The sequence below is a fragment of the Rhamphochromis longiceps genome, linkage group LG6, assembly GCF_057381845.1.
Source record: "Rhamphochromis longiceps isolate RC_006_pf linkage group LG6, R_longiceps_female_GT1.1, whole genome shotgun sequence".
Classification (NCBI taxonomy): Eukaryota; Metazoa; Chordata; class Actinopteri; order Cichliformes; family Cichlidae; genus Rhamphochromis; species Rhamphochromis longiceps.
This window is the reverse complement of record NC_140562.1, coordinates 14,820,317-14,840,441: the sequence shown is the minus strand read 5'-3', so window position 1 is coordinate 14,840,441 and position 20,125 is coordinate 14,820,317. Positions and strand designations below refer to the sequence as shown.

Below are 20,125 nucleotides of genomic sequence, written 5' to 3'. Positions count from 1 at the left end.
CTGGATGAATGGATAAAAAGTAACACATGTAACCATTTTTCTCAGCAAAACAATATTCTTCTATGATGTTTATAAATAGCTATGATGTAACAAATTAATAAATCATCAAAGTAGCTTGACTCGTCAAAAAATGTGATTTGGAAATCTTGGACATTCTGAAAATCAGAAGTTAAATCCCTTTTCTTACTGGAAGGAATGCATTGCTTTCCTGTGAAGCTGCGCTTAGAGCAGGCCTTTCCTTTATGGCATAATCCCCACAGTCATGTGCACAACAAGAACTTCCGATGAACAAGCCTGACACCACGCTTTTTTTCCAAGTTGCCATGGGGAAAATCTGCGCATATAAAAACACTTCCAGAGGAAACATCTGCCCTTTTTATGGTCACAAGAGTTCATGATGAACTGCAAAACTTTCAAAACAAGTTCAACATGGTGTTTCATTTCCTTTATATCCTTTTATTTGGTAAACTCAGCAAAACTGCTTGAATAAGTTCAAAACTACATGACTACAAGATCTAACGGTCTTTTCAAGAAAACATTGTAAACAAATGTCAAGATGTGACCCTGTGAAGACTTCCCAAAACTGGTGCCAGGAGTCTAGCAGTCCATCTGAACAAAAGGCTCTTATACTTAAACAGATATACGTGTGTTTGCTATACCATATATCAGCAAGAGAAGATACGACCTCTCATAGAAGGTGTGTGATCTATGCCAGAACCCTCTGAAGAGGAGTGAACGCACCCCCCTCTTCATGTTACACAGAGTTGTTACAGACCTCCTAGGATGAGACATTCTTTCAATCTACAAATGGTTACATACTTCTAAGCATATATATAAATATATATTTCTGGGCATAAATGACAATCCAACAATACAAATCTAACAAAAACACTTCCACTTTGGTAGAGCTGATGGTGTTATAGGAAGGAAGACTAACTGATGTGCTGAATCGGTGGCAAAGATTAAGAGGTGTGGCCCAATACTATTGACCGAAGTGTCAAAAGAAGAGCTTCAAGAAGACTGTTCCTAAAATCTATTTATAGAAATGACAATGAAAACTTGCCTGGAGCTCAGGCTGTGTTGAGGAATAAATGTGGCGACACTAAATGTCAACTTTCAAGTTCACTGGAATTCTGCAAACACATTTTTTCCTTACAGTGTATGCCCAAGTATGTTTGCACACGTTTCAATAAATCATTGCATCTATTTATCATTAATATATAAAATATAAATATGTGTAGTTCAGGTCTCTTGCGCAGCCCTGTAGTTTATAAATAATATATTATAACAATGTAAGCACACCCCCTTTAATCCAACCCTAAGTAAACGCTACACTTTCAACAAGCGCTTCTTGATGACGTAAGTGGCTGCATTGCGCCTGGCGTTGTCCTTGGATACGGGATTTCTCCTCTTAGCTTGTTTCGCTAAGAAGATTGGACTCCGTCTTTGCTCGCTTGGCTGATGTTTTGTCGGTGTAGGCTCACAGAAGTTGCCTCTTAGTATAACCGATAGGAGTGGGACAGCATGAGCGGTATCGACTACAGCGTGTGGGACCACATCTACGTGTCAGACGATGAAGATGTCACGTGCCCGTTCGTGGACACTCCGAGCTTGTTCAGAATGAGACACCGGGTCAGCAGTGACAGTAGTGCTAGCCGTGAAGTTTGGAGTGCTACACCTGGTTAGTCTTCCCACTAGTAAACCTGTAGTAGCAAACCGAGAGGGAGTAGACAGTTTGAGCAGCCGGTGTTACTTATGTGTAAATATACAGCGGATATACGCAATTCGGCTGCAGGCTTATTTTAAGCCTTTAGTTTCGTAAAGGCAGCCACCGATAGAGAAAGAAAAAGCAACGCTGTGTGTGAGATAGTGAGGTAATTCTGTAAAGTTTTGGGGGGTTTCCATATACTTTGCTGTTGGGTAACATCAGGTTATTTTAAAAGGGGAAATTACTTGAAATCCTTTAGCATCTGAAACATGGTAAACAACAAGGCATTTGAAGGAAGAAGGCAAAAAAAAAAAAAAAAAAAATACTAAAAGAGGAAGACAGCTCTTAAAGAGAAGTCCACTGCCAAATTAACAACAACAAAAAATGTTTCCAAAGTCAAAAAAAGAACCACTAGAAGAGATTAAAAGTTTACTTTAAATGATCAAAACATACAAATGAAACCTGCAGTGTCATTTAACAGGAAATGTAACATGTAGCATGTAAAGATCTGCTCCTGATCTCCAAAGTAATAATAGGCTTTCCTGGAGCTTTCAGTCCCCTCCTACACTCTGCTTGATGAGCTTTTCCTGAGCTTTCTAATGCACTCTCAGAGTCTTCATCTCTTTAATGGTAAACACATTAAAAGTATGCTCATCTAAAATGTGTATTGTACACTGAAGAGATGTCACATGTTTAATGTTCGACAGCAGTTTTACTTCTCTGCTTTTCATTTTAAGTTTGAAACGCATGCCAGGATTTTGAGAAGAAAATTAATCTAAATGACATTAGTTAGAAGGTAAAAAGGAGTTTGTGTAAGTAAGATTAAAGTGCGTTTGCTACAGTAACACTGTTGGTCAGACTGTGTCTGTCTGTGGAAACTGGCTCTGATAAGCTTATCTCATTGTTACCGTAGAAAGTGAAAGGTTCTAGAGAAACTTTCATTTCAGTATTTCCCTGGCTTCTGTTGCCTATTGTGTCACCTGTTTATTTTTTTAACACTTTACAGTTTGAAACATAAAAACTTTCCAGGATAACGGGAAAGTTTTTACATTAACACCACTGTGTTTGAAATGTTAACTGTGGAGAAGAAAATTCCAGTTAGATTTTTTGAACTGTGTGACTGTATAAATGTGACCACATCATGTAAACTCACTCATGCACTTACACAGTGTCAATAAAGCTCCCAAAAGTCAAGGCAAGAATTTGTTCAGAGACTGTTGAACTCAGACTCCAGTTGGAGTTCAATGACCTTGTTTTCCCGTCTGCACTGCAAACACATTTAAAACTAAAAGAGGCCAAAGGGCTGTGAAACAAGCTCTGAGGTCTCATGATTGCGGTTATTTGTCACCTTGTTGGTCGCTCTGTAGATTTCATTCTTCTGCGTAAGCTGAGCCAATCATGTGCTACCTTTTTCAGTCAGGAAGGAACATGTCATGGAGACACATGAGATATGTGAAAAAAAAAAAGGCAACACAGCTTCTGTAAATAGAACATTTCAGCAGTCAGTGCACTCTGTGCTGCTGTTTATTTTTAATGTGACTGCTTGCGCTGCCAAAAAAAAAACACCCAAGCACATGCAGTTCATCTGTAAGGTTTGGGCTGCAGTACAACCTTGTACTAAAGTACCACTCAACAGGTTTCCATAGATATTATGTTCTGTTGGACACGAGTTACCATGGTGATAAAGCTTGGTTGAAGAGCACCACCTTCGACACAATAACAACTCTTAACGGTAGATTCACACAGGGAGAAATAAAACAAAATAATGTGATGCTATAAATATATCCAGCTGTTTCTATGTGCAGTGTTGAGCAAAAGTCTGAATCTGTGCCTTTGTTCTATTCAGGTATGCTTTTACTGCACTGGCAGTGTTTTTGAGATCAGTGTCGTGGTGAAAAATGAAGCCGATAGCTGAACTGCAAATGAGTGAAAAAGCAGTTAGTGTCCTAAGAAAATCCTTTAAACCTTTAAGAAATCCTGAAGAGCTATTACTCAAGACCACTTTTAAAAAGGACAAGAAACTCTGGCCCCTGGAAGCAAAACATAAAGAAAAGAGTAGTAGCCCAGAACTTTTTTCACTGTTCTTTTAAGCCTGTTATTAGCACACAGTACCTTTAATATAACGGTCAACCAACAAATCATCAGTGCATACACACAAGCACTACAGATATCACGTTAGATATACTAAAAAGAAACGTGTCAAAGCCAAAACTGTAGCAACCAAAGCACGGCCGTGTCATCTCAATGATATTCTTTTTGGCAGCGGTCAGTCAAAGAGCATACAAACATGCTCGTTTGCTCTTCTTTTTAAATGCAGTCGTGCGCTACCAGAAGTACCAGATGTTATTCTTGACCACTTCACTACCAGAAGTGGTCAAGAATAATATAATCTATAATCTATTATAACACAGCTCAGTCTTTCTTTTTTGTGGCTCAGAGAAAATATTGTGAGGCAACTTAAACTTATTGACCTTTGATCTTTCTCCTACATCAGGTATTGATTTTTTCTGTAGTTTTTAAATTCATTAAAATTCTTTAAAACTACAGAAAAGCAGTACCTGATGCAGGGAACTGCATTTGTACTTTTTTCCTATTATGCCATCTTTAAAGTGGGCCTGCAAAGCCCTTTTTCAGCTTCAGCTTTTTATTCTTAGACTTTGGAAGACTAGCTTGACATGATTCATAGATTAAAAATTTTCTCATTGACCATAAACAGCACCTCACTGCGTCCACTTCCTTGCTTTAAAGTCAGATTTCATCTGATTGGCTGCACCATTAAAAGCAGAAGGTTTAAATAGCTGGTGGGTGGGGCTTATGGTCTCACTGCCAAACCTACATGCCTGAGGTAACCATATTAGGATATCATTTGTCTTTGATAACAAACAGTCTGAAGTATAGTAAAAAACTGCCAGAGATTGAGCGATTAAAGGCGTGTCAGCTCTCTGGGTTACATACACTCACAGTGGGCCAACATTAAATTTGACACATTAAACAGGATACTTCTTATTTAAATATACTTATTGTATGTTTTCTCCCTACACAGTGTCCATATAGCTCTTGTCTTGGTGTCCCTGTTTCACTTTTAAATCACTTGTGCTTTCAGCTCGGTCTCTGCCTCATGTTTATTTTACTTTTGTCTCTTTGCTCCCGTCCACTCGGGACCTCCACAACAGAGCCGGCTGGAGAAAATGGTAGAGTTTCAGCAGAGAGGGGAAGACCTGGAAACCAGCTTTGCAGAATGCAGGAGGCTATTAGAGGAAGCCCAGGGACGACTTGCATACCTAGAAGAAAGAATGAGGGAAGGAGGTGAGGATAAGGAGAGGGAGGCTGAGCTGAAAAAAGTCCAGACAGAAATAAAGAAACTGAAACAGGATGAGAAGTCCTTTGAGAAATTGCTAGAAGAACACCAAAAAGAAGAGAAGAAGCTGCCCTGGAATGTAGACACTATCAGCAAGGATGGTTTCAGCAAGGTAACGCAGGCCATCTGGGCCGCAGGATTTGTCAACTTTTCAGTTTCCTGATTTACATGTTGTCTTATCTTACTTTGCAGAGTGTGCTGAACTTTAAGCCTTTATCAAAGGAGGAAACTGGGGAGGAAAAGGTGGGGAACCACAAGAACTTTCTGAGGAAGTATGGGAAAGAAATCAAACTCTTTGGTAAGTGAGCTGGTTGTGTTTGTTGTGTTTCCCCCTATACTCCCACACAATGTTCTGCCTCACTACTTCCCTTATCTCGCTCTCTTCCACTGCTCTCCTCCTCCACCCGGTGGAAAATACGTGTCATTCGGAGTCTACAAATACATTTTTACTCATTGTCCCAGAGGTTTCAAAGACACTAAATTTATCATGGGCTCTGGACAGTCCTGTAGCTACAAGTTGTTAAATGTGTTGTAACGTGCAGTTTCTACTGATTGATAGCTCCATGTTCATAAGGTGCATGTTCATAAGAAACACTGAATGAGTGAGCTTCTTTACAGTGACAAAAAAGGGGATGGTTTACTGGTCTGGCCCACTTAAGATCACAGAGAGCCGGATGTGACCTGCTCTAAACCGACACAGCTTTTACTTGCAGTTTACTAACAGGATATAACCAATAAAATTTTTTTTTTTTTTTTGTGTCCCGTTTGGATCTTTAGCCATCAGAATTGTTGTCTTAAGGCCAAGAAAGATGCCAAGCGGATTTATTTTACCAAGTGGATCATCATGGCCTTGCCATATTGGTCCATTTGATTGACCTTTATTAGAATTATGTATTTATTTTATATTCAGTTGCTACAAACGGGACAGGACAGGGAGAAAGAATGAAAGAAAGAGAGGGAGAGAAAGAAAACCAAAGGGGAGAAGAGACGGTGAGAAGGGGGGGAAGAAAAACAAAAAAAAAAAAACAAAAAAAAAACACCTCGGTCACCTGTATGGAGAAAAAAAACAGAAGAGAAAGCAAACAACAAAGAGCAACATAGTAAAAAAAACCGGCACCATCACAATAAACTAGCTAGCAGTAGATATCAGTAGATACTAAATAATAAACGATATTGTGCAGCACGCAAGATAGACAGCGCACAATGTGCTTTGAGGCAGCAGCCAAGAAAGCTGTAGTCCGCGTCTGTGAATACCCGTGTGTACGCCTGTGTGCATACCTGTGTGGATCAGCGCGCTTGTATTCCAAAGGTTTCTCCATGTAACGATCTGCTAGGGAGTGTGGGGGGGCCACAGCCCCGTCCTCCAGGGTATGAAGCAGGTATGGAGGAGATCAAAACTCCAGACATCCAGAGGCCCCCAGAACACAAGAGACCAAGGAAGACCAACAGAGGGGCAGCCGCGCCACTGTCCCAGAAAGAGCTGAGGAGAGTCCCAGATGAGGGCTCACTCAGCAGCCGCGGAGCAGAAGCCAGGGGGAGTTGCAGTGACGCGCCCATGAGCTCCGCCGGCAGCCAGCCGTGCCTGAGTGACCGAGCCCCAGGCCGAGAGGCCGGGGGCACCCCACCTCTGAAGTGGCCCCGATAAGCGGCCGTCAAGGAGTGAGCCGGTGTGTACCCGGACGCCCACCCCCACACACAAAGAACCACTAACGCACCGATGTCTGAGGGAGTCCGCCACTGGCAGGGGAAGTGGTGGTGGGTGGAGATAGGCCTCCAAACCTTGGAGGGCCTGAGATGTCCCCAGAGAGGTGGCGTCTGATACCCAACCTGACATATAGACACAGACATACAGGCACACACAGATACAAACATCCATTCCCACCCTCATGCTCTCATATGCACTTACTGCACCCAGACCCAGGTGGTGTTACCCTTTTCCCTGCGGTGGGGAGAGGCAGACCGCCCCGACTCCGCAGCAGCAGGGAGGCCCCACACTCCAGACCGCAGTCGGACGGCCAACTCCTCCTCCTAGCCCCCCCGCTCCAGCAGGCCGCAGAGAACGGGGGTGAGAGAAGACTCCAAACCTCCCTCCGCCCGCTCATTGTAGTGTTGATGCATGTGTGTTCTAAGGTGCAATTAAAACCCAGGAGGGCATGGAGCTACCTGCCAGAGAGCAGCAGGTAAGCGCATGGTCCCTCCTGCTAGCCCTCAATGTCTACGTGTATTTAAAATTGAGAGGTGGGCAACGACGCCAGGGGTGAGGTGTACACCCTGATGGTAATTTGGACTCCGTGTATCGTGCCCACCCCCAAGATCCTATATGTATGTGTAATGAGAGTGTGAGTAATGTGAATGTCTAAGTTGTGGGATAAAATTGAGGCAGAGGCAGCCAGAAGGGGACAGAGGGGGGGGTAGCCTCCTCTGCACCCTGGTGACATACCCCTACTCCAAGGCCCTGCATGTGTGGGTGGTTGTGGTGCAGCGGGAAGGGGGAGGCAGCTGGAGATGGGGAGGGAAGGAAGGGAGGAGCAGGTGACCCCTCCCTGGGGCCAGCTCCCCCGCTGACCCCAGTAGGCACTCCCATACTCCGCGACCCGCCAGGGAAAGGGGGCCCAGGCCCATCCAGACCGGGGCCCAGCGCAGCAGCGCCCCCCGGCCCCACAGAGCCCGGGACAGTCCACCCAACCCCACCACAGAGAAAACTGCACCCACCCCACCATCCACTCATCTTCCAGACTACATGAGACAATAGACGCCCAGGCTGAGATCTTCCTCCACCTCTCCTGTATCTCCCCCTCCTGCAGAGAGTTCCTGAGGAGAGGAAAGCTCCTGCAAGGTGTGACAATCTCCCCCACCAGTTGAAGAGCCCCCCTGGCGGCTCGACGCACCGGCGGCACCCTGCGCCAGGGATGGGCCCCCATGCACCCACCCGCCCACAACACCGGCAACACACAAACCAGGACCCAAGGCCCCGAAGCCCGGCCAGGGCCCCAGCCCAGAGACGGAGCGCCCCCAGAACCTCACGCCCATCCCGGACCCACCCAGGGGCAGACAGGCTACCAGGTCAGTAACCCACGTCCATCAGCACAGACCCTCCCCTAGCCCCACTGCACGCAGCCACGAGGAAACAGTCACCCGAGAGCCAAAAGAGCCCCCAACCGGACATGACCGCTACCCCGGGTTGAGCCCCCCAAGGAAGATGCCTCCGGGGAACCCCCCGACGCCCTAAGCTTGTCCCTACCCCCACACCAATCACAACAGTGAAGGCGGGACCAAACTATGACCCCCCACCCCCACTAGGTGATGGAGCTGATCAAAGGAGCCCAGAGCAATTGATCTGATGTGGTGGCAGAGGCTGTATCAAGACTAATGTAATCTAATAGATAATTTCTATATTGGTTAGAATTAAGATTATTTTTATTTTTCCAGTTCATGAGGACTGTTTTCTTGGCTATGCATAGGGCAGTGGAAACCATATGGGCGATATTCTTTTCTGAAGTGACATTATCTAAGCTGCCCAACAAACACACTGAGGGGGAAGTTGGAATGTTACATTTCAGACACTTTGATAAGTCTTCACATATCTCGCGCCAAAACTTTTGCACTGGTGGACAGAACCAAAGAGCGTGAATATAATTGTCTGGTGTATTGCCTTGACAGTGTGAGCAGTTGTTGGAAGATGTAAAGCCCATCTTGAACATCCGATGACCTGTATAGTGCACTCTATGTAGTATTTTGTATTGTATTAATTGTAGACTGGGATTTTTAATCAATTTAAAGGTTTTTAAGCATACCTGAGACCAGAAGTTTTGGTCTAAGCTGACTGATAAATCTGCTTCCCACTTTGCAATAGGAAGGGATATTGATTCATCTAATTTAGAAAGTGTTCTGTATATTTTAGATAATAATTTGGGGGATTTAAGAGTAAGGAAATGTGCCGCACTTGGTGGTGTTTGTAGTTCAACTTGACCCGGTTTAAATTTCTTTTTTACTATGGATTTAATTTGTTGATATTCTAAAAATCTTTTCTTGTTGATCCCATATTGTGTAACTAGTCCGTCAAATGAGATAAATTCTGTTCCTTCTAGTATATGTTCTAAGTATTTAATTCCTTTACAACTCCATTCTGGGAAATTAATCATATTATTGTTTTGTAATATGTCAGGGTTATTCCAGATAGGTGTACGTTTGCATGGGATTAATGAAGACTCCTTTATTTTTAGAAACTCCCACCATGCTGTCAGAGAGAAGCTGATGTTGATACTTTTAAAGCATTCATGTCTTTTGATGTTTGACCTAATAAATAGTAGGTCTGAAATCTCTAGATCCTTGCATAGTGCCTGTTCAACATCTAGCCAGGGCTCATCTAAGAAGGTATGTTTTGACCATTCTGAGATGAACTGAAGCCTGTTGGCTAAGAAGTATTGGTGAAAATTAGGCAGATCTAATCCTCCTCTATCCTTGGTTCTTTGTAGCGTTTTTAAGCTGATACGCGGGGGTTTATCTTTCCAAAGGAATTTGGAAATATATGAATCCAGAGATCTGAACCAATCTTGTGATGGTTTGTTAGGGATCATCAAAAATAAGTAAATTTATTTTTGGCAAGATCATCATTTTTATAGTGGCGACCCTTCCCATGAGTGATATGGGTAAAGATTTCCATCTAGTCTGATCGCCTTCTACTTTCTTTAGAAGTGGGATGTGGTTTAATTTAGTTAAGTCTGAAAGCTTAGGAGAAACATTAATACCTAAATATTTAATATTTCCGGATTGCAGTGGGGCAGGAGCAGTTAATGGGGAGAACTGTAGATTTTGGCCAGTTAATTGAATAATCTGAAACTCTTGAAAACCAGTTTATTAGAGTAATTACCTCAGAGAGGTTGGTTTGTGTGTTTTGCAGAAAAAGCAACACATCATCCGCATAGAGACTGATTTTATGTTCTATGTTCTTACATTTTATGCCCTTAATTGTTGTAGCCTGTCTAAATGCTGCTGCTAGAGGTTCGATAAAAATTGCAAAAAGTGAAGGGGAGAGTGGGCATCCCTGTCTGGTGCCCCTCAGGAGACAGAAGCTGGAGGATGTCTGGTCATTTGTTCTGATACGAGCTGTTGGGGAATTGTATAATATTCTTATCCAGTTTATGAAAGAGTTTCCAAAACCAAATTTGTGTAAAGTTGCGAATAAAAATTTCCAGTTAACTCTGTCAAATGCTTTTTCTGCATCTAGAGATAATATTATGGTTTTGATGTTTTTATTGTATGAGTAGTCTATTAAATTAAGTAATCTACGAGTGTTTGTTGAGGAGTGCCGACCTTTTATGAAACCAGTTTGGTCAGGGTGAATTAAGAGGGGGGTCATTTTCTCTAATCTCTTTGAGAGAGCTTTGCAGATTATTTTAAGGTCTACATTTAAAAGAGAAATTGGACGATAGCTTGAGGGAAATAAAGGGTCTTTGCCTGGTTTTAGCAGGAGACTAATGTTGGCAGAATTCATATTTGGTGGTAGTCTGCCATTTTCCTCGATTTCCTGCAACATTCCGTGGAATACTGGTGCCAGAATTGTCCAGAATTCTTTGTAGAATTCTGCAGGGAAGCCGTCTGGACCTGGAGCCTTATTATTGGGCATACTTATCAGGGCTTCCTGGAGTTCACTTGGCGTCAGTGGCGAATCCAGTTCCATTGCTTGACTGTCTAGTAATTTTGGAAGAGTTACGTTGTCAAGAAACAGATCAATTTCATTTTTAGATGGGTTTATTTGTGGTGAGTATAAAGTTTCATAGAAATCCCTAAAAATGTTGTTTATTCTTCCAGGATCATATATTGTGTTCCCCGATAAATCTTTAGCAGCACATATAGTTGTTTTTTCTTTATTTATTTTTAACTGGTTAGCTAGAAATCGACCTGATTTGTTACTGTGTTCAAAATTCTGCAAGCGAAGTCTTTGTATAAGGAATTGTGTTTTTTTATTAATAGTTTCATTTAATTCTAATTTTGTCTTGCGTATTTTGTTCAATGTTTCCTGATCTTGGTCGCACGCGTAGGCTTCTTCTAGTGATTTGATGGTTTTTTCTAATTCCTGAATATTTTTGTTTTCTTCTTTCTTTTTGTGTGATGAGAAAGAAATTATTTTAGCTCTCATCACAGCTTTCCCTGCTTCCCATAGAACAGAAGCAGATATTCCGGGAGTGTCATTAAAGTCTAAATATGAAGTCCATTCCTTTTTAAAATATTTAATAAAGTCTTCATCTTTAAGCAATGATGTATTAAATCTCCAGTTTTTACTTGGCGTAGTATTATTCTTGTGCATTAGTGTTAAAGATACAGGAGCATGATCGCTGACAGCTATAGGATGAATCTCAGTGTCTGAAATGTCACACAGCAGTGAGCTGCTGACCAGAAAATAATCCAGACGAGAGTAAGAGTGATGAACATGCGAGAAAAAAGTATATTCCTTACTGTTGGGGTGAAGGGAGCGCCATGCATCGCGAAGGCCAAAGTCGCTCATATACTGTTTGATTATATTTGTGGATTGACAATTGCGCTGAGTTCCTGTTGTGTTGAGCCTATCCATGTCTTCATTTAGTCCAAGGTTGAGGTCACCGCCAAGAATGAGTGTGCAATCGAGGTGTTCAGAGAGTGTACTAAAAAATCCGTGGAAGAATGAGGGTTCATCAACATTTGGACCATATATACTTTCAATACATAGTTTTTTGTTCAATATTGATAGATTAATAATTAGAAATCTACCCTCTGGATCTATAACTGTATCGAGTACTGTAAAATTAACATTTTTATGTATTAAAATTGCTACTCCCCGTTGTCTAGAATTATAACAGGCTGCAAACACGTTAGGAAACTCAGGTGTTTTAAGTTAGTTTAAACCTGTGACAGGTCTGTGAGTTTCTTGTAATAAAACAACATCTGCCTGTAGTTTTTTAAGCTGGTTAAATATCTTTAACCTCTTTCCTCTTTCCAATTAAATTTTTTTAAGTGTGGATTTCCTGTTTGTAAAATTATGCTTGGAGTGACATTAACAGGACCACACCCAGTAAAATATATCCTGAAGGGACTTCCACTCGCTCAGATTGCCTGCTGATTAAATGCCTTCAGCTTTTGTGTGCCAGAGTTCTTCTGAAACTAAACAAACTGGGGAGGGGTCATGGAGAAGGAGGGTGTTGGGTCTGTGTTTCCACAAGCCCCGCTAATTCTAGAGAATTTCTTTCATCATAGTTAAAACAATGTACAAATGGTAAACATAAAAATGACAATCATTTAACAATTCACTCTAACAGAGGGAGTATGTTTTTAACTGCGTCACATAGAAACGGATAAAGAGTAAAATTTAATGTGTCCACACACTTTCTTAAAAAGATTCCCCTTTTCCTATCTTAGAAGCTGTCGATTTTTACGACTTATCTTATCAGCCCATATTAATGTTAATAATTATTATTGTTGTCACAGACTTAATGGAGTTCCCCTTAAAATGGGTTGTGTAAGCAGTCAAATATTTCTAAAAAAGGGATGAGTTGAGTACCAAGAACAGCAGTGATTTCGCAACTGGAGCCAGTATTTCAGTAACTGAAAGCAAAGGACTTACAAAGTGTTTGCTTTGTAAGTCCTTATACACACTGTTATACACAGTATACACTGTTACTGTAGTGGGTATTCATAATAAACATGGACAAAGTTTCAAACAATGAAGTTAGCATAGGAAAAAAGCTCAGGCTTTACGCTGCTCTGAACATTTTTCATACTCTTGCTCCTGATGTCACTGGCAGCGGATATCCCAATACTGTTTATTAAGAGCACAATAGTGGCTGTGAGTAGAGATGGCACGATACCACTTTTTTATGTCCGATACCGATATCATAAATTTGGATATCTGCCGATACCGATATGAATCCGATATAGTGTTTTTTAATCAACAAAACTGTTTTTTAAATATCTTGCTGCATTTTGTATAAGTTCATACTCAAGTTTAAAACAACAACTACACTAAAGCTATTCTGTTATACCTGTATACAAAAAAAATATTTCATAGTTCAGCAATACTGATCAATCTAATAAACTTAGACCTACACCATCCTCCCTATTCTGGTATTTTAAAGAGTACTTAGCGTAAATATTAAGCAACCTAACTAATAGGGTTCCAACTCCCAGCAACAACAAAAATAAATAAATAAAAAATAGGGAACCACCCCTCACGCTCCACCTCATGATGCTTAATCAACGTAATCAACCTTAATTTGATGCAGTGTGAAAAAAAATGCACAGAAATCAATTATTTTTCAAGAAATATTAAATAGATTCAACATCTTTCTTCAACAAAATTGCAGACTGCACAGATGGTACCTTCCCAAAGGAAAATGTACTATAGCTTACTAGGATATATATATTAGACTTAATAGTCACTATATACAGTAATTGACTTCTATTCATTTTACATCAAATTAAAACTTTGGGTGTCAGATAATTATTTATTAAAAGCTAGACATTTTAAATGAGAATAAGAAAGAAAAGTATGTCTTTGTGCCCCCTTTTCCCAGTTAATGCCCTATCGGCCCCCCTGGCTAAACTTTGCTAGATCCGCCCCTGCATAGTTACCAGCCGTCAGCTACGTAGAAAAAGATCCTGGTGTAGAAAGTAATATTAAATAAATTGTAACAACAGCTTATCAAGCTTAAACGTGCTGCTGTTGTTCAGCCGCTGGTTTGCTCTTTCTGGCGCAAAGTGGACCAAAAACAAACGAGAGACAGACTCGCGACAGAAAAGCCGATCAGCTGATTTAAGCAGTTTCACGATTGAAGTAGCAGCCGGAGAGCGAGAGGCAGTCGCTCGTTAAGCTTAACGTGGGAATGCTTTACAAACATTCAGAGATGGACTTACACACTTGCTTTACTTCTCTCGGGGATAACTTTGTCGGAGATGAAATGCCAGGTTGCTAGCGAAGCTCCAAATGCTATCCAGACCACCGACAGGTCCCGCATGCCACAGCTGCTCTATCACGTGATGCATACTGCTCCGACGTTCTGAGGCGAGTTACGGCGTGTTGCAAGTTTTGTGAGGTGCTTTCGTGATATTTAATGGATCGGATTACATTTTTTATTTTTCTCCGATATCCGATCCAGTAATTTAGGTCAGTATCGGACCGATACCGATACGTAATATCGGATCGGTCCATCTCTAGCTGTGAGCAGAAGAAATAACCAGCTGCTATGTTTATGAGAGCAGCTATTCAAAAGGAAGCTGGCTAAAATAAAGGGGAAAGAGCATTTTAATGGTGGTGACAGTGGGTGAGAAGAATTTTCCTGAGAACTGACAAAGCAATGAAAAGAAGTCCAAGATCTCATTTTGTAAGATCTAAAAATATTGAAGCTGATCTCTATTTCCATTCTTTTTTCAATCATATAACTTCTGGAGATGTGCTTGTGCTCAGCATAATGCTCAATACGATGGCGTCTTCCAGGGATGCTGCGGCGCTGGGATGACAGTCAGCAGTATCTGTCAGACCACCCGCACCTGGTGTGCGAAGAGACTGCTAATTACCTTGCTGTCATCTGTATCGAGTATGAGATAGATGAGGTGAGTGCAGTGAGGAGCGTGTGAGTGCGTGTTGAGGTTGAAATTCAGGCAGGTAGAGCCTTCAAAACTCTCAATATGCTTGCAGAAACACGCCCTGATGGAGCAGGTGGCCCACCAAGCCATCGTCATGCAGTTCATCTTGGATTTGGCTCGGACGCTGAAAGTTGACCCAAGAGGCTGCTTCAGACAGTTCTTCTCAAAGATCAAGGTATGCTACTTAAACATGCCTTACTGTGCAGTCGCTATGCTCAAGAGAATTCAGTCATTGTCATATGCGTGCATGTCCATGTCAGACTCTAGATAAGTCGTACCAAGATGCATTTGAGCATGAGCTGGAGATGCTAAAGGAGCGGGTCCGCAGTTCTGCACAGACTCGTATGGAGAATGCTGTGAAAGAGTTGGAGGAGGAGGAAATACAGAAGAGACTGGGCCCAGGTTGTTTGGACCCTGTAGAGGTCTATGAATCGCTACCAAAGGTAGGCCATACATGCAGACACACTCTGGAGAGAGTTTTGGAACAGCAGTTTTTCATGCAAACTTCCCGCCCCCAGTCTCTTTCCTTGCTCTCTGTTTTCGTATCCCAGAGTTTGTAGCACACTCTCTTTGTTTTTCAGAATAATTCATGGGGCGTGTTTAGAAAGTCAAAGGTTCCTACACACACTGTAAGCTTCTGCAACATTTTATGCAATCGCACACTGCAGCTAAACACCTCACTGTCTTGTTGTTAAATTGCCTCAACTTTTAAACATTGTTAAAGTGTCCTAACTGTACACAGTAGCTCAGACGCTTTGTTTTGGTATACCAGGTGAAGCTAAAAGCCCAGAAAAGTCAAAACTACAAATTAGCTCAGAGAAGCTGTAATTATCCAGTGAGGAGTGGCTAGGAAGTGGAAGAAGAAATAACAGGCTTTTGAAGGATGGACGATGCAGTCTTCTTAAACGTAGATATATTTAGAGAATATAGCTTCTCCTTAACTATTTAAAATTTAACACATTCACACAACAAAGACGAGCTCCTCCTCCTTCATGCTACACTTGACACATGCTAACCCTGTTGTAGTCATAAAGTAAAGGCCTAATTATCCATGCAGTTTATGTTTTTTATAGATAATTACAGTCCTGTTGTTGGAATATTCTTCTCTTACTCGTTTTGTTTTTTGTTCTTTTTAAATCAAACAGACTTCAGCATTAAACCTAACCTTGATAAGTGATTCTACTTTGAACTCACACAACATTATATAATGTTATTCGGGGGGACTTAGTTGGTAATCTTAACTTGCATGTATTGTTCCGGCGTTCTCATTGGATGGATTGTTTATGCACCTTTACTTTAGCTTCACTGACGTTGTATTTCACAGCCAAGGTTTCTTTTCAAAGACTGAAAGGTCATTAAAAGTCCCTCTCATCTCATGCCATAAAAAAGAAAAGCCTTGTTACTTTGATAATCGTGTAGTTTGTGCAAGTGATCGTGTTGCCATTTGGATAATCAGGTGAGTCGGTAGAATAAAGGTCAGCAGAGTGGACTCCACCTGTCAGACGTGTGTGCAGTGCAAGGTAAACACTAGCAGGTTTACATATGTGCTTCAAATAAGTTATGCTAACGTTTCCTTCTGTTCAAGAAAGCAAGTTCATATTAATATAAAAGGAGAAGAGTGATGAATTTATTGTCTCATAGGAGGTAAAGAGGAGCTTTCATGAGAAGAACATTCAGATGCTGCAAGAAGCTATGAGCAAGCTGGACCCTGAGGTGTGTGTGTGTCTCTGCCTAAAATAATTTATAGTCATTAAAAGCGGCCTGATCAGAAAGTTTCTGTGTTTGTTCTTGCTGTCTCAAACTGTTGTCACCATGTTTTTTCTGTCTATAGGAAGGAAAATACCACCTGAAGAGGTGTATTGACTCTGGATTGTGGGTCCCTGATTCCAGAGGGGATGAGGATGGGGAGGAAGATGGGGACCAGGAAGAGGATTAATAATACTTTATTATAAACCTAGTCAGTGTACCGACTGTGTGTTGTTATATAAGTGTTGTTTCTGGCTGCTTAGTTTTTAAATGTCTCCATGTTAAACTAAATCTAGTCAATTAACTGCATATACATATACTGTGAAATGTGCATTGTATATTTTTTAATAAAGGAGTATTTGAAGGTTAGTTTTAAAGAAGTATTTTTATGAATCAGTTCTTATTATTGTTACTGACAGTATTGACAGATTTATCCCTGCTGTTAATCATCTTTAAAAAGCCAGTTCTCTCAAACATGTTAATACAATCTATGTTTTGAAACTCTATAGTTACTCAGGATGTACTTTTAGTTTCACAGTTGTAGCTGGGTCACGTTTCTCTGCAGCTTATAAAAACACTCTTCTCTCTCAGTATGAACGCTTCATGTCACCGTCCATGTCAGGCGTAAAGAGCAGTTTTTTCTGCTTGGTTGTGTCTGTTGTCCCATTGTGGTCAACAGCGCCACCTAAAGTCGTATTTGGGGAAAGATGGCCGAGGCGGTGTGGTCGACAGCTTTTTTGTGATTGTTGAATCTTAAGTTCATTAAAGATGTAACTGTTAAATAATATATCAACAGAGAATGAGCTGGACACATGCATATAATCTTTATTATTTAGTTAACTTGAAATAAAGTTAATTCATTAATAGATGTGTCGATTGTTGCATTATTTTGATTTATTTATTTATTTTTATTCTTGCGAAACTTCATTAAATTTTTTTATGTTTTGGCAACATAGCTTTGATAAACTGTCGTGCCAGTGAAGCACCATTGGACTGGATTAAATTTGAATTTAAATATCAAGCTAAAGGCACAAGTTAAATGAATAAAGCAAAAAGAAAGATCCTGTACAAACACACATTTTATAGATTTATTCCAGTGACTGAAAAGGAAGTTACACTATATGTTACTCAAGCTCAACAAGTATTGAGTTTAGGTCATAAAAAAGTGTGCTGCTTTGAATTTAAAGAAAGACGTTTAACAGTGAGCAGGCTTATTATGCACTGATGACATCATATGAAATTTTAATACAGATAAATTTAAGTTTAGGGCTTTATAGTTCTTGAGAACATCAGCAGCCATCTGTGCTAACTCAGTGACATGAATCCAACATCTTTGTTTTTAATCCTCTTTCTCCATCTTTACTTCACACAGTCTATCGCAGCTTGTGTAATACCCTTCATAGCATGACAGAGGGCACTTTGATGCTTCACTGTTATCCCACACCCCACCCAAAGTGACATCAGATGGACACACTGAAACAAGAAAAATAGAAAAAAATCACTTTAAAAATAAAGAAAAGTTTACTAGAACGTGTTTAAGCTGGTGTAAGTTTATCTTGCTACTACTATGATTTTTCCAGTTTACAGTGACGGACACAAGACACAATATTTTATGCATATATGCTTGTTTTTATGACAGTGTATCATTGGTATGATGCACCTTATACCATAATACACCATATTATAAGTAAGTTGCCAAATATGCTGGCTCTTATTCAGCTATGTTTGAAACAATTCAGATTGAGCGCCTGAAAATCTGTGGAAACATTATCAGTTTATTGCTGGTTTTTGTGGGCTTTTGTGGTTAGGTGCGGACATTTCAGACTAAAACTGGCAACTGTTTTTATTTATGATCACAAAGCTGAACACAACATTGCCGCTTTGGACATATATTAAGTAAACAGTTTGCTTGATCAACGATTTGATGTTTTAGTCATTAAAATGTTGAATAAAGTCTCCAGCCCATTCAGATCATTTTCTCTTTTTTGACAAACTGACATTTCAGCTCGGGTTTTGCTGCTTGTGTCTACTCTGGAGTTTCTTATGCTGTATTTGTCCCTGGAAGTCTCTCTTACAATAAACTGAGCTTAACTACTGTCCATTTATTTTTCTCTAAGTGCTCTCTCTCTCTCTCTCTCTCTCTCTCTCTCTCGCTCCCTGCCACTTGCATAATGAATTGCTGGGCCGCTCTCTCTCTCTCTCTCTCTCTCTCTCTCTCGCTCCCTGCCACTTGCATAATGAATTGCTGGGCCGCTCTCTCTCTCTCTCTCTCCTTCATAATTAATTGGTGGGTTTGATTTAGCATTCTAAATCAATTTTTTCGAGGCAAAGCGTCTTTGCGCTGTCACTTTTGCAAATAGGGAACAATCAGTGCAGGTCCTGGGGAGGAATCAAATCTAGATAATGCCTATAAAAGCTGATGGGAGAATAACAGAACAGCAAGGCAGCATCATGGAAAAAAAAATGTTTGTGTGTGTGTGTGTGTGTGTGTGTGTGTGTGTGTGTGTGTGTGTGTGTGTGTGTGTGTGTGTGTGTGTGTGTGTGTGTGTGTGTGTGTGCGTGGACAATTTCTATTATTATTTGGCTGTAATGCTAACAAATCAGATCCTCTCTCAATGACAAAAGGCAGCACAGGTTTAGTATCTGCTCAAGCTATTCTATTCACAGTTTCTGTGAGTATCAGTGTCTGTCTGAAAAACTAAAACACTGGCTCAGTGTTTCTCCTTCCTGCTTCTCACGTGTGAATTTGCTGCCTTAATTTGTCCTAGAACAAAAGGCATTGAATACCATGCATTGTGATGACCCCTGGAAACCTACCTATCTATCTATCTATCTATCTATCTATCTATCTATCTATCTATCTATCTATCTATCTATCTATCTATAAGACGTTTATTGCCATATATGCTGTAAAACACAGTGGTTATGTGGGCTCCTTTCACACCAATACATAACTTAAATAAACAAAAATAGAAAAATAATATGCACAAGAAAAATTAAATAAACAAAGCAAGTACTGTGCAGAAGGGTAGAGTGTATTCAGACTATAAAGTGTGATTGCTTATGCATACTATAACAATCTTATGATATAATATTGTACCTTACAATATAAAGCGGCTGTTTGTTGGCTGGTGCTTTATAAATAAACCTTGATTGAAAATTAAATAAATACAAAAGATACAGAAACAGTGTATTGAGAACTGTGCTGCATGCCCTTGAATGGCTGTAAAAATAGCAAAGAGGCGTGGGAGGAAAAAAGGAGAAATGAATGCTTATTGTGATCTGTGGGTTGTTGTTTTTTTTAATATGAGTGGTTTGTTCCAATAAAAATGTGCCCTGTGTCGTGGGTGTGTGTGATGGAGAGCGATGAAACTGACTATTGAAACGGAGGATCAGTGTGTGGCTGCTAATAAGATGGAAAAAATAGAAATAGACAGGAGTACCGATGGAGAGAGGAGGAGGAGAGGAGCGGAGAGTGTTGTATGGGATTAATGGACATACTGTGCGTCTGTGCAGGAGGAGGGAGAGGAGGGAAGATGGGCTTCTCCGTGGAGGCTGTGGCGGTGGTGGGAGGGGGGGTGGCTGGGGGAGACCACTGAGGCAGGGGAGAGGGAGAGGAGAGAAAGGGAGGGAGGGGAGCTGGTAAAGCTACGGATATTCATGAAAACAGCAAGTGTGTGTGTGTTTTTTTCTTTCCC

The 20,125-nt window shown here is 40.9% G+C and overlaps 1 protein-coding gene across 2 annotated transcripts; it reads left to right on the top strand.

Annotated features, from left to right (window-relative positions):
• Positions 1-1,382: 1,382 nt before the first annotated feature.
• LOC146667691 (hsp90 co-chaperone Cdc37-like) lies at positions 1,383-17,522 on the top strand. 2 transcript variants are annotated; one of them, XM_085409359.1, is made up of 8 exons: positions 1,383-1,632; positions 4,882-5,178; positions 5,259-5,364; positions 14,533-14,648; positions 14,734-14,856; positions 14,942-15,124; positions 16,323-16,394; positions 16,513-17,522. In XM_085409359.1, the coding sequence occupies exons 1-8, from the start codon at positions 1,525-1,527 to the stop codon at positions 16,615-16,617; spliced, it is 1,110 nt and encodes a 369-aa protein (XP_085265485.1). In that variant the 5' UTR covers positions 1,383-1,524; the 3' UTR covers positions 16,618-17,522. The 2 variants fall into 2 exon arrangements, with proteins under 2 accessions (XP_085265485.1, XP_085265483.1); XM_085409357.1 differs by having other exon boundaries at positions 1,546-1,681; positions 16,513-17,517.
• Positions 17,523-20,125: the final 2,603 nt, after the last annotated feature.

What these genes read in the sequence shown, in the direction of transcription:
- LOC146667691 (XM_085409359.1), top strand. Translation starts at nt 1,525, where the DNA reads ATGAGCGGTATCGACTACAGCGTGTGGGACCACATCTACGTGTCAGAC. An exon ending in AGTTCTTCTCAAAGATCAAG is followed by an intron (nt 14,857 to 14,941) that starts GTATGCTACTTA and finishes TGTCCATGTCAG; the next exon opens with ACTCTAGATAAGTCGTACCA. An exon ending in TCTATGAATCGCTACCAAAG is followed by an intron (nt 15,125 to 16,322) that starts GTAGGCCATACA and finishes ATTGTCTCATAG; the next exon opens with GAGGTAAAGAGGAGCTTTCA.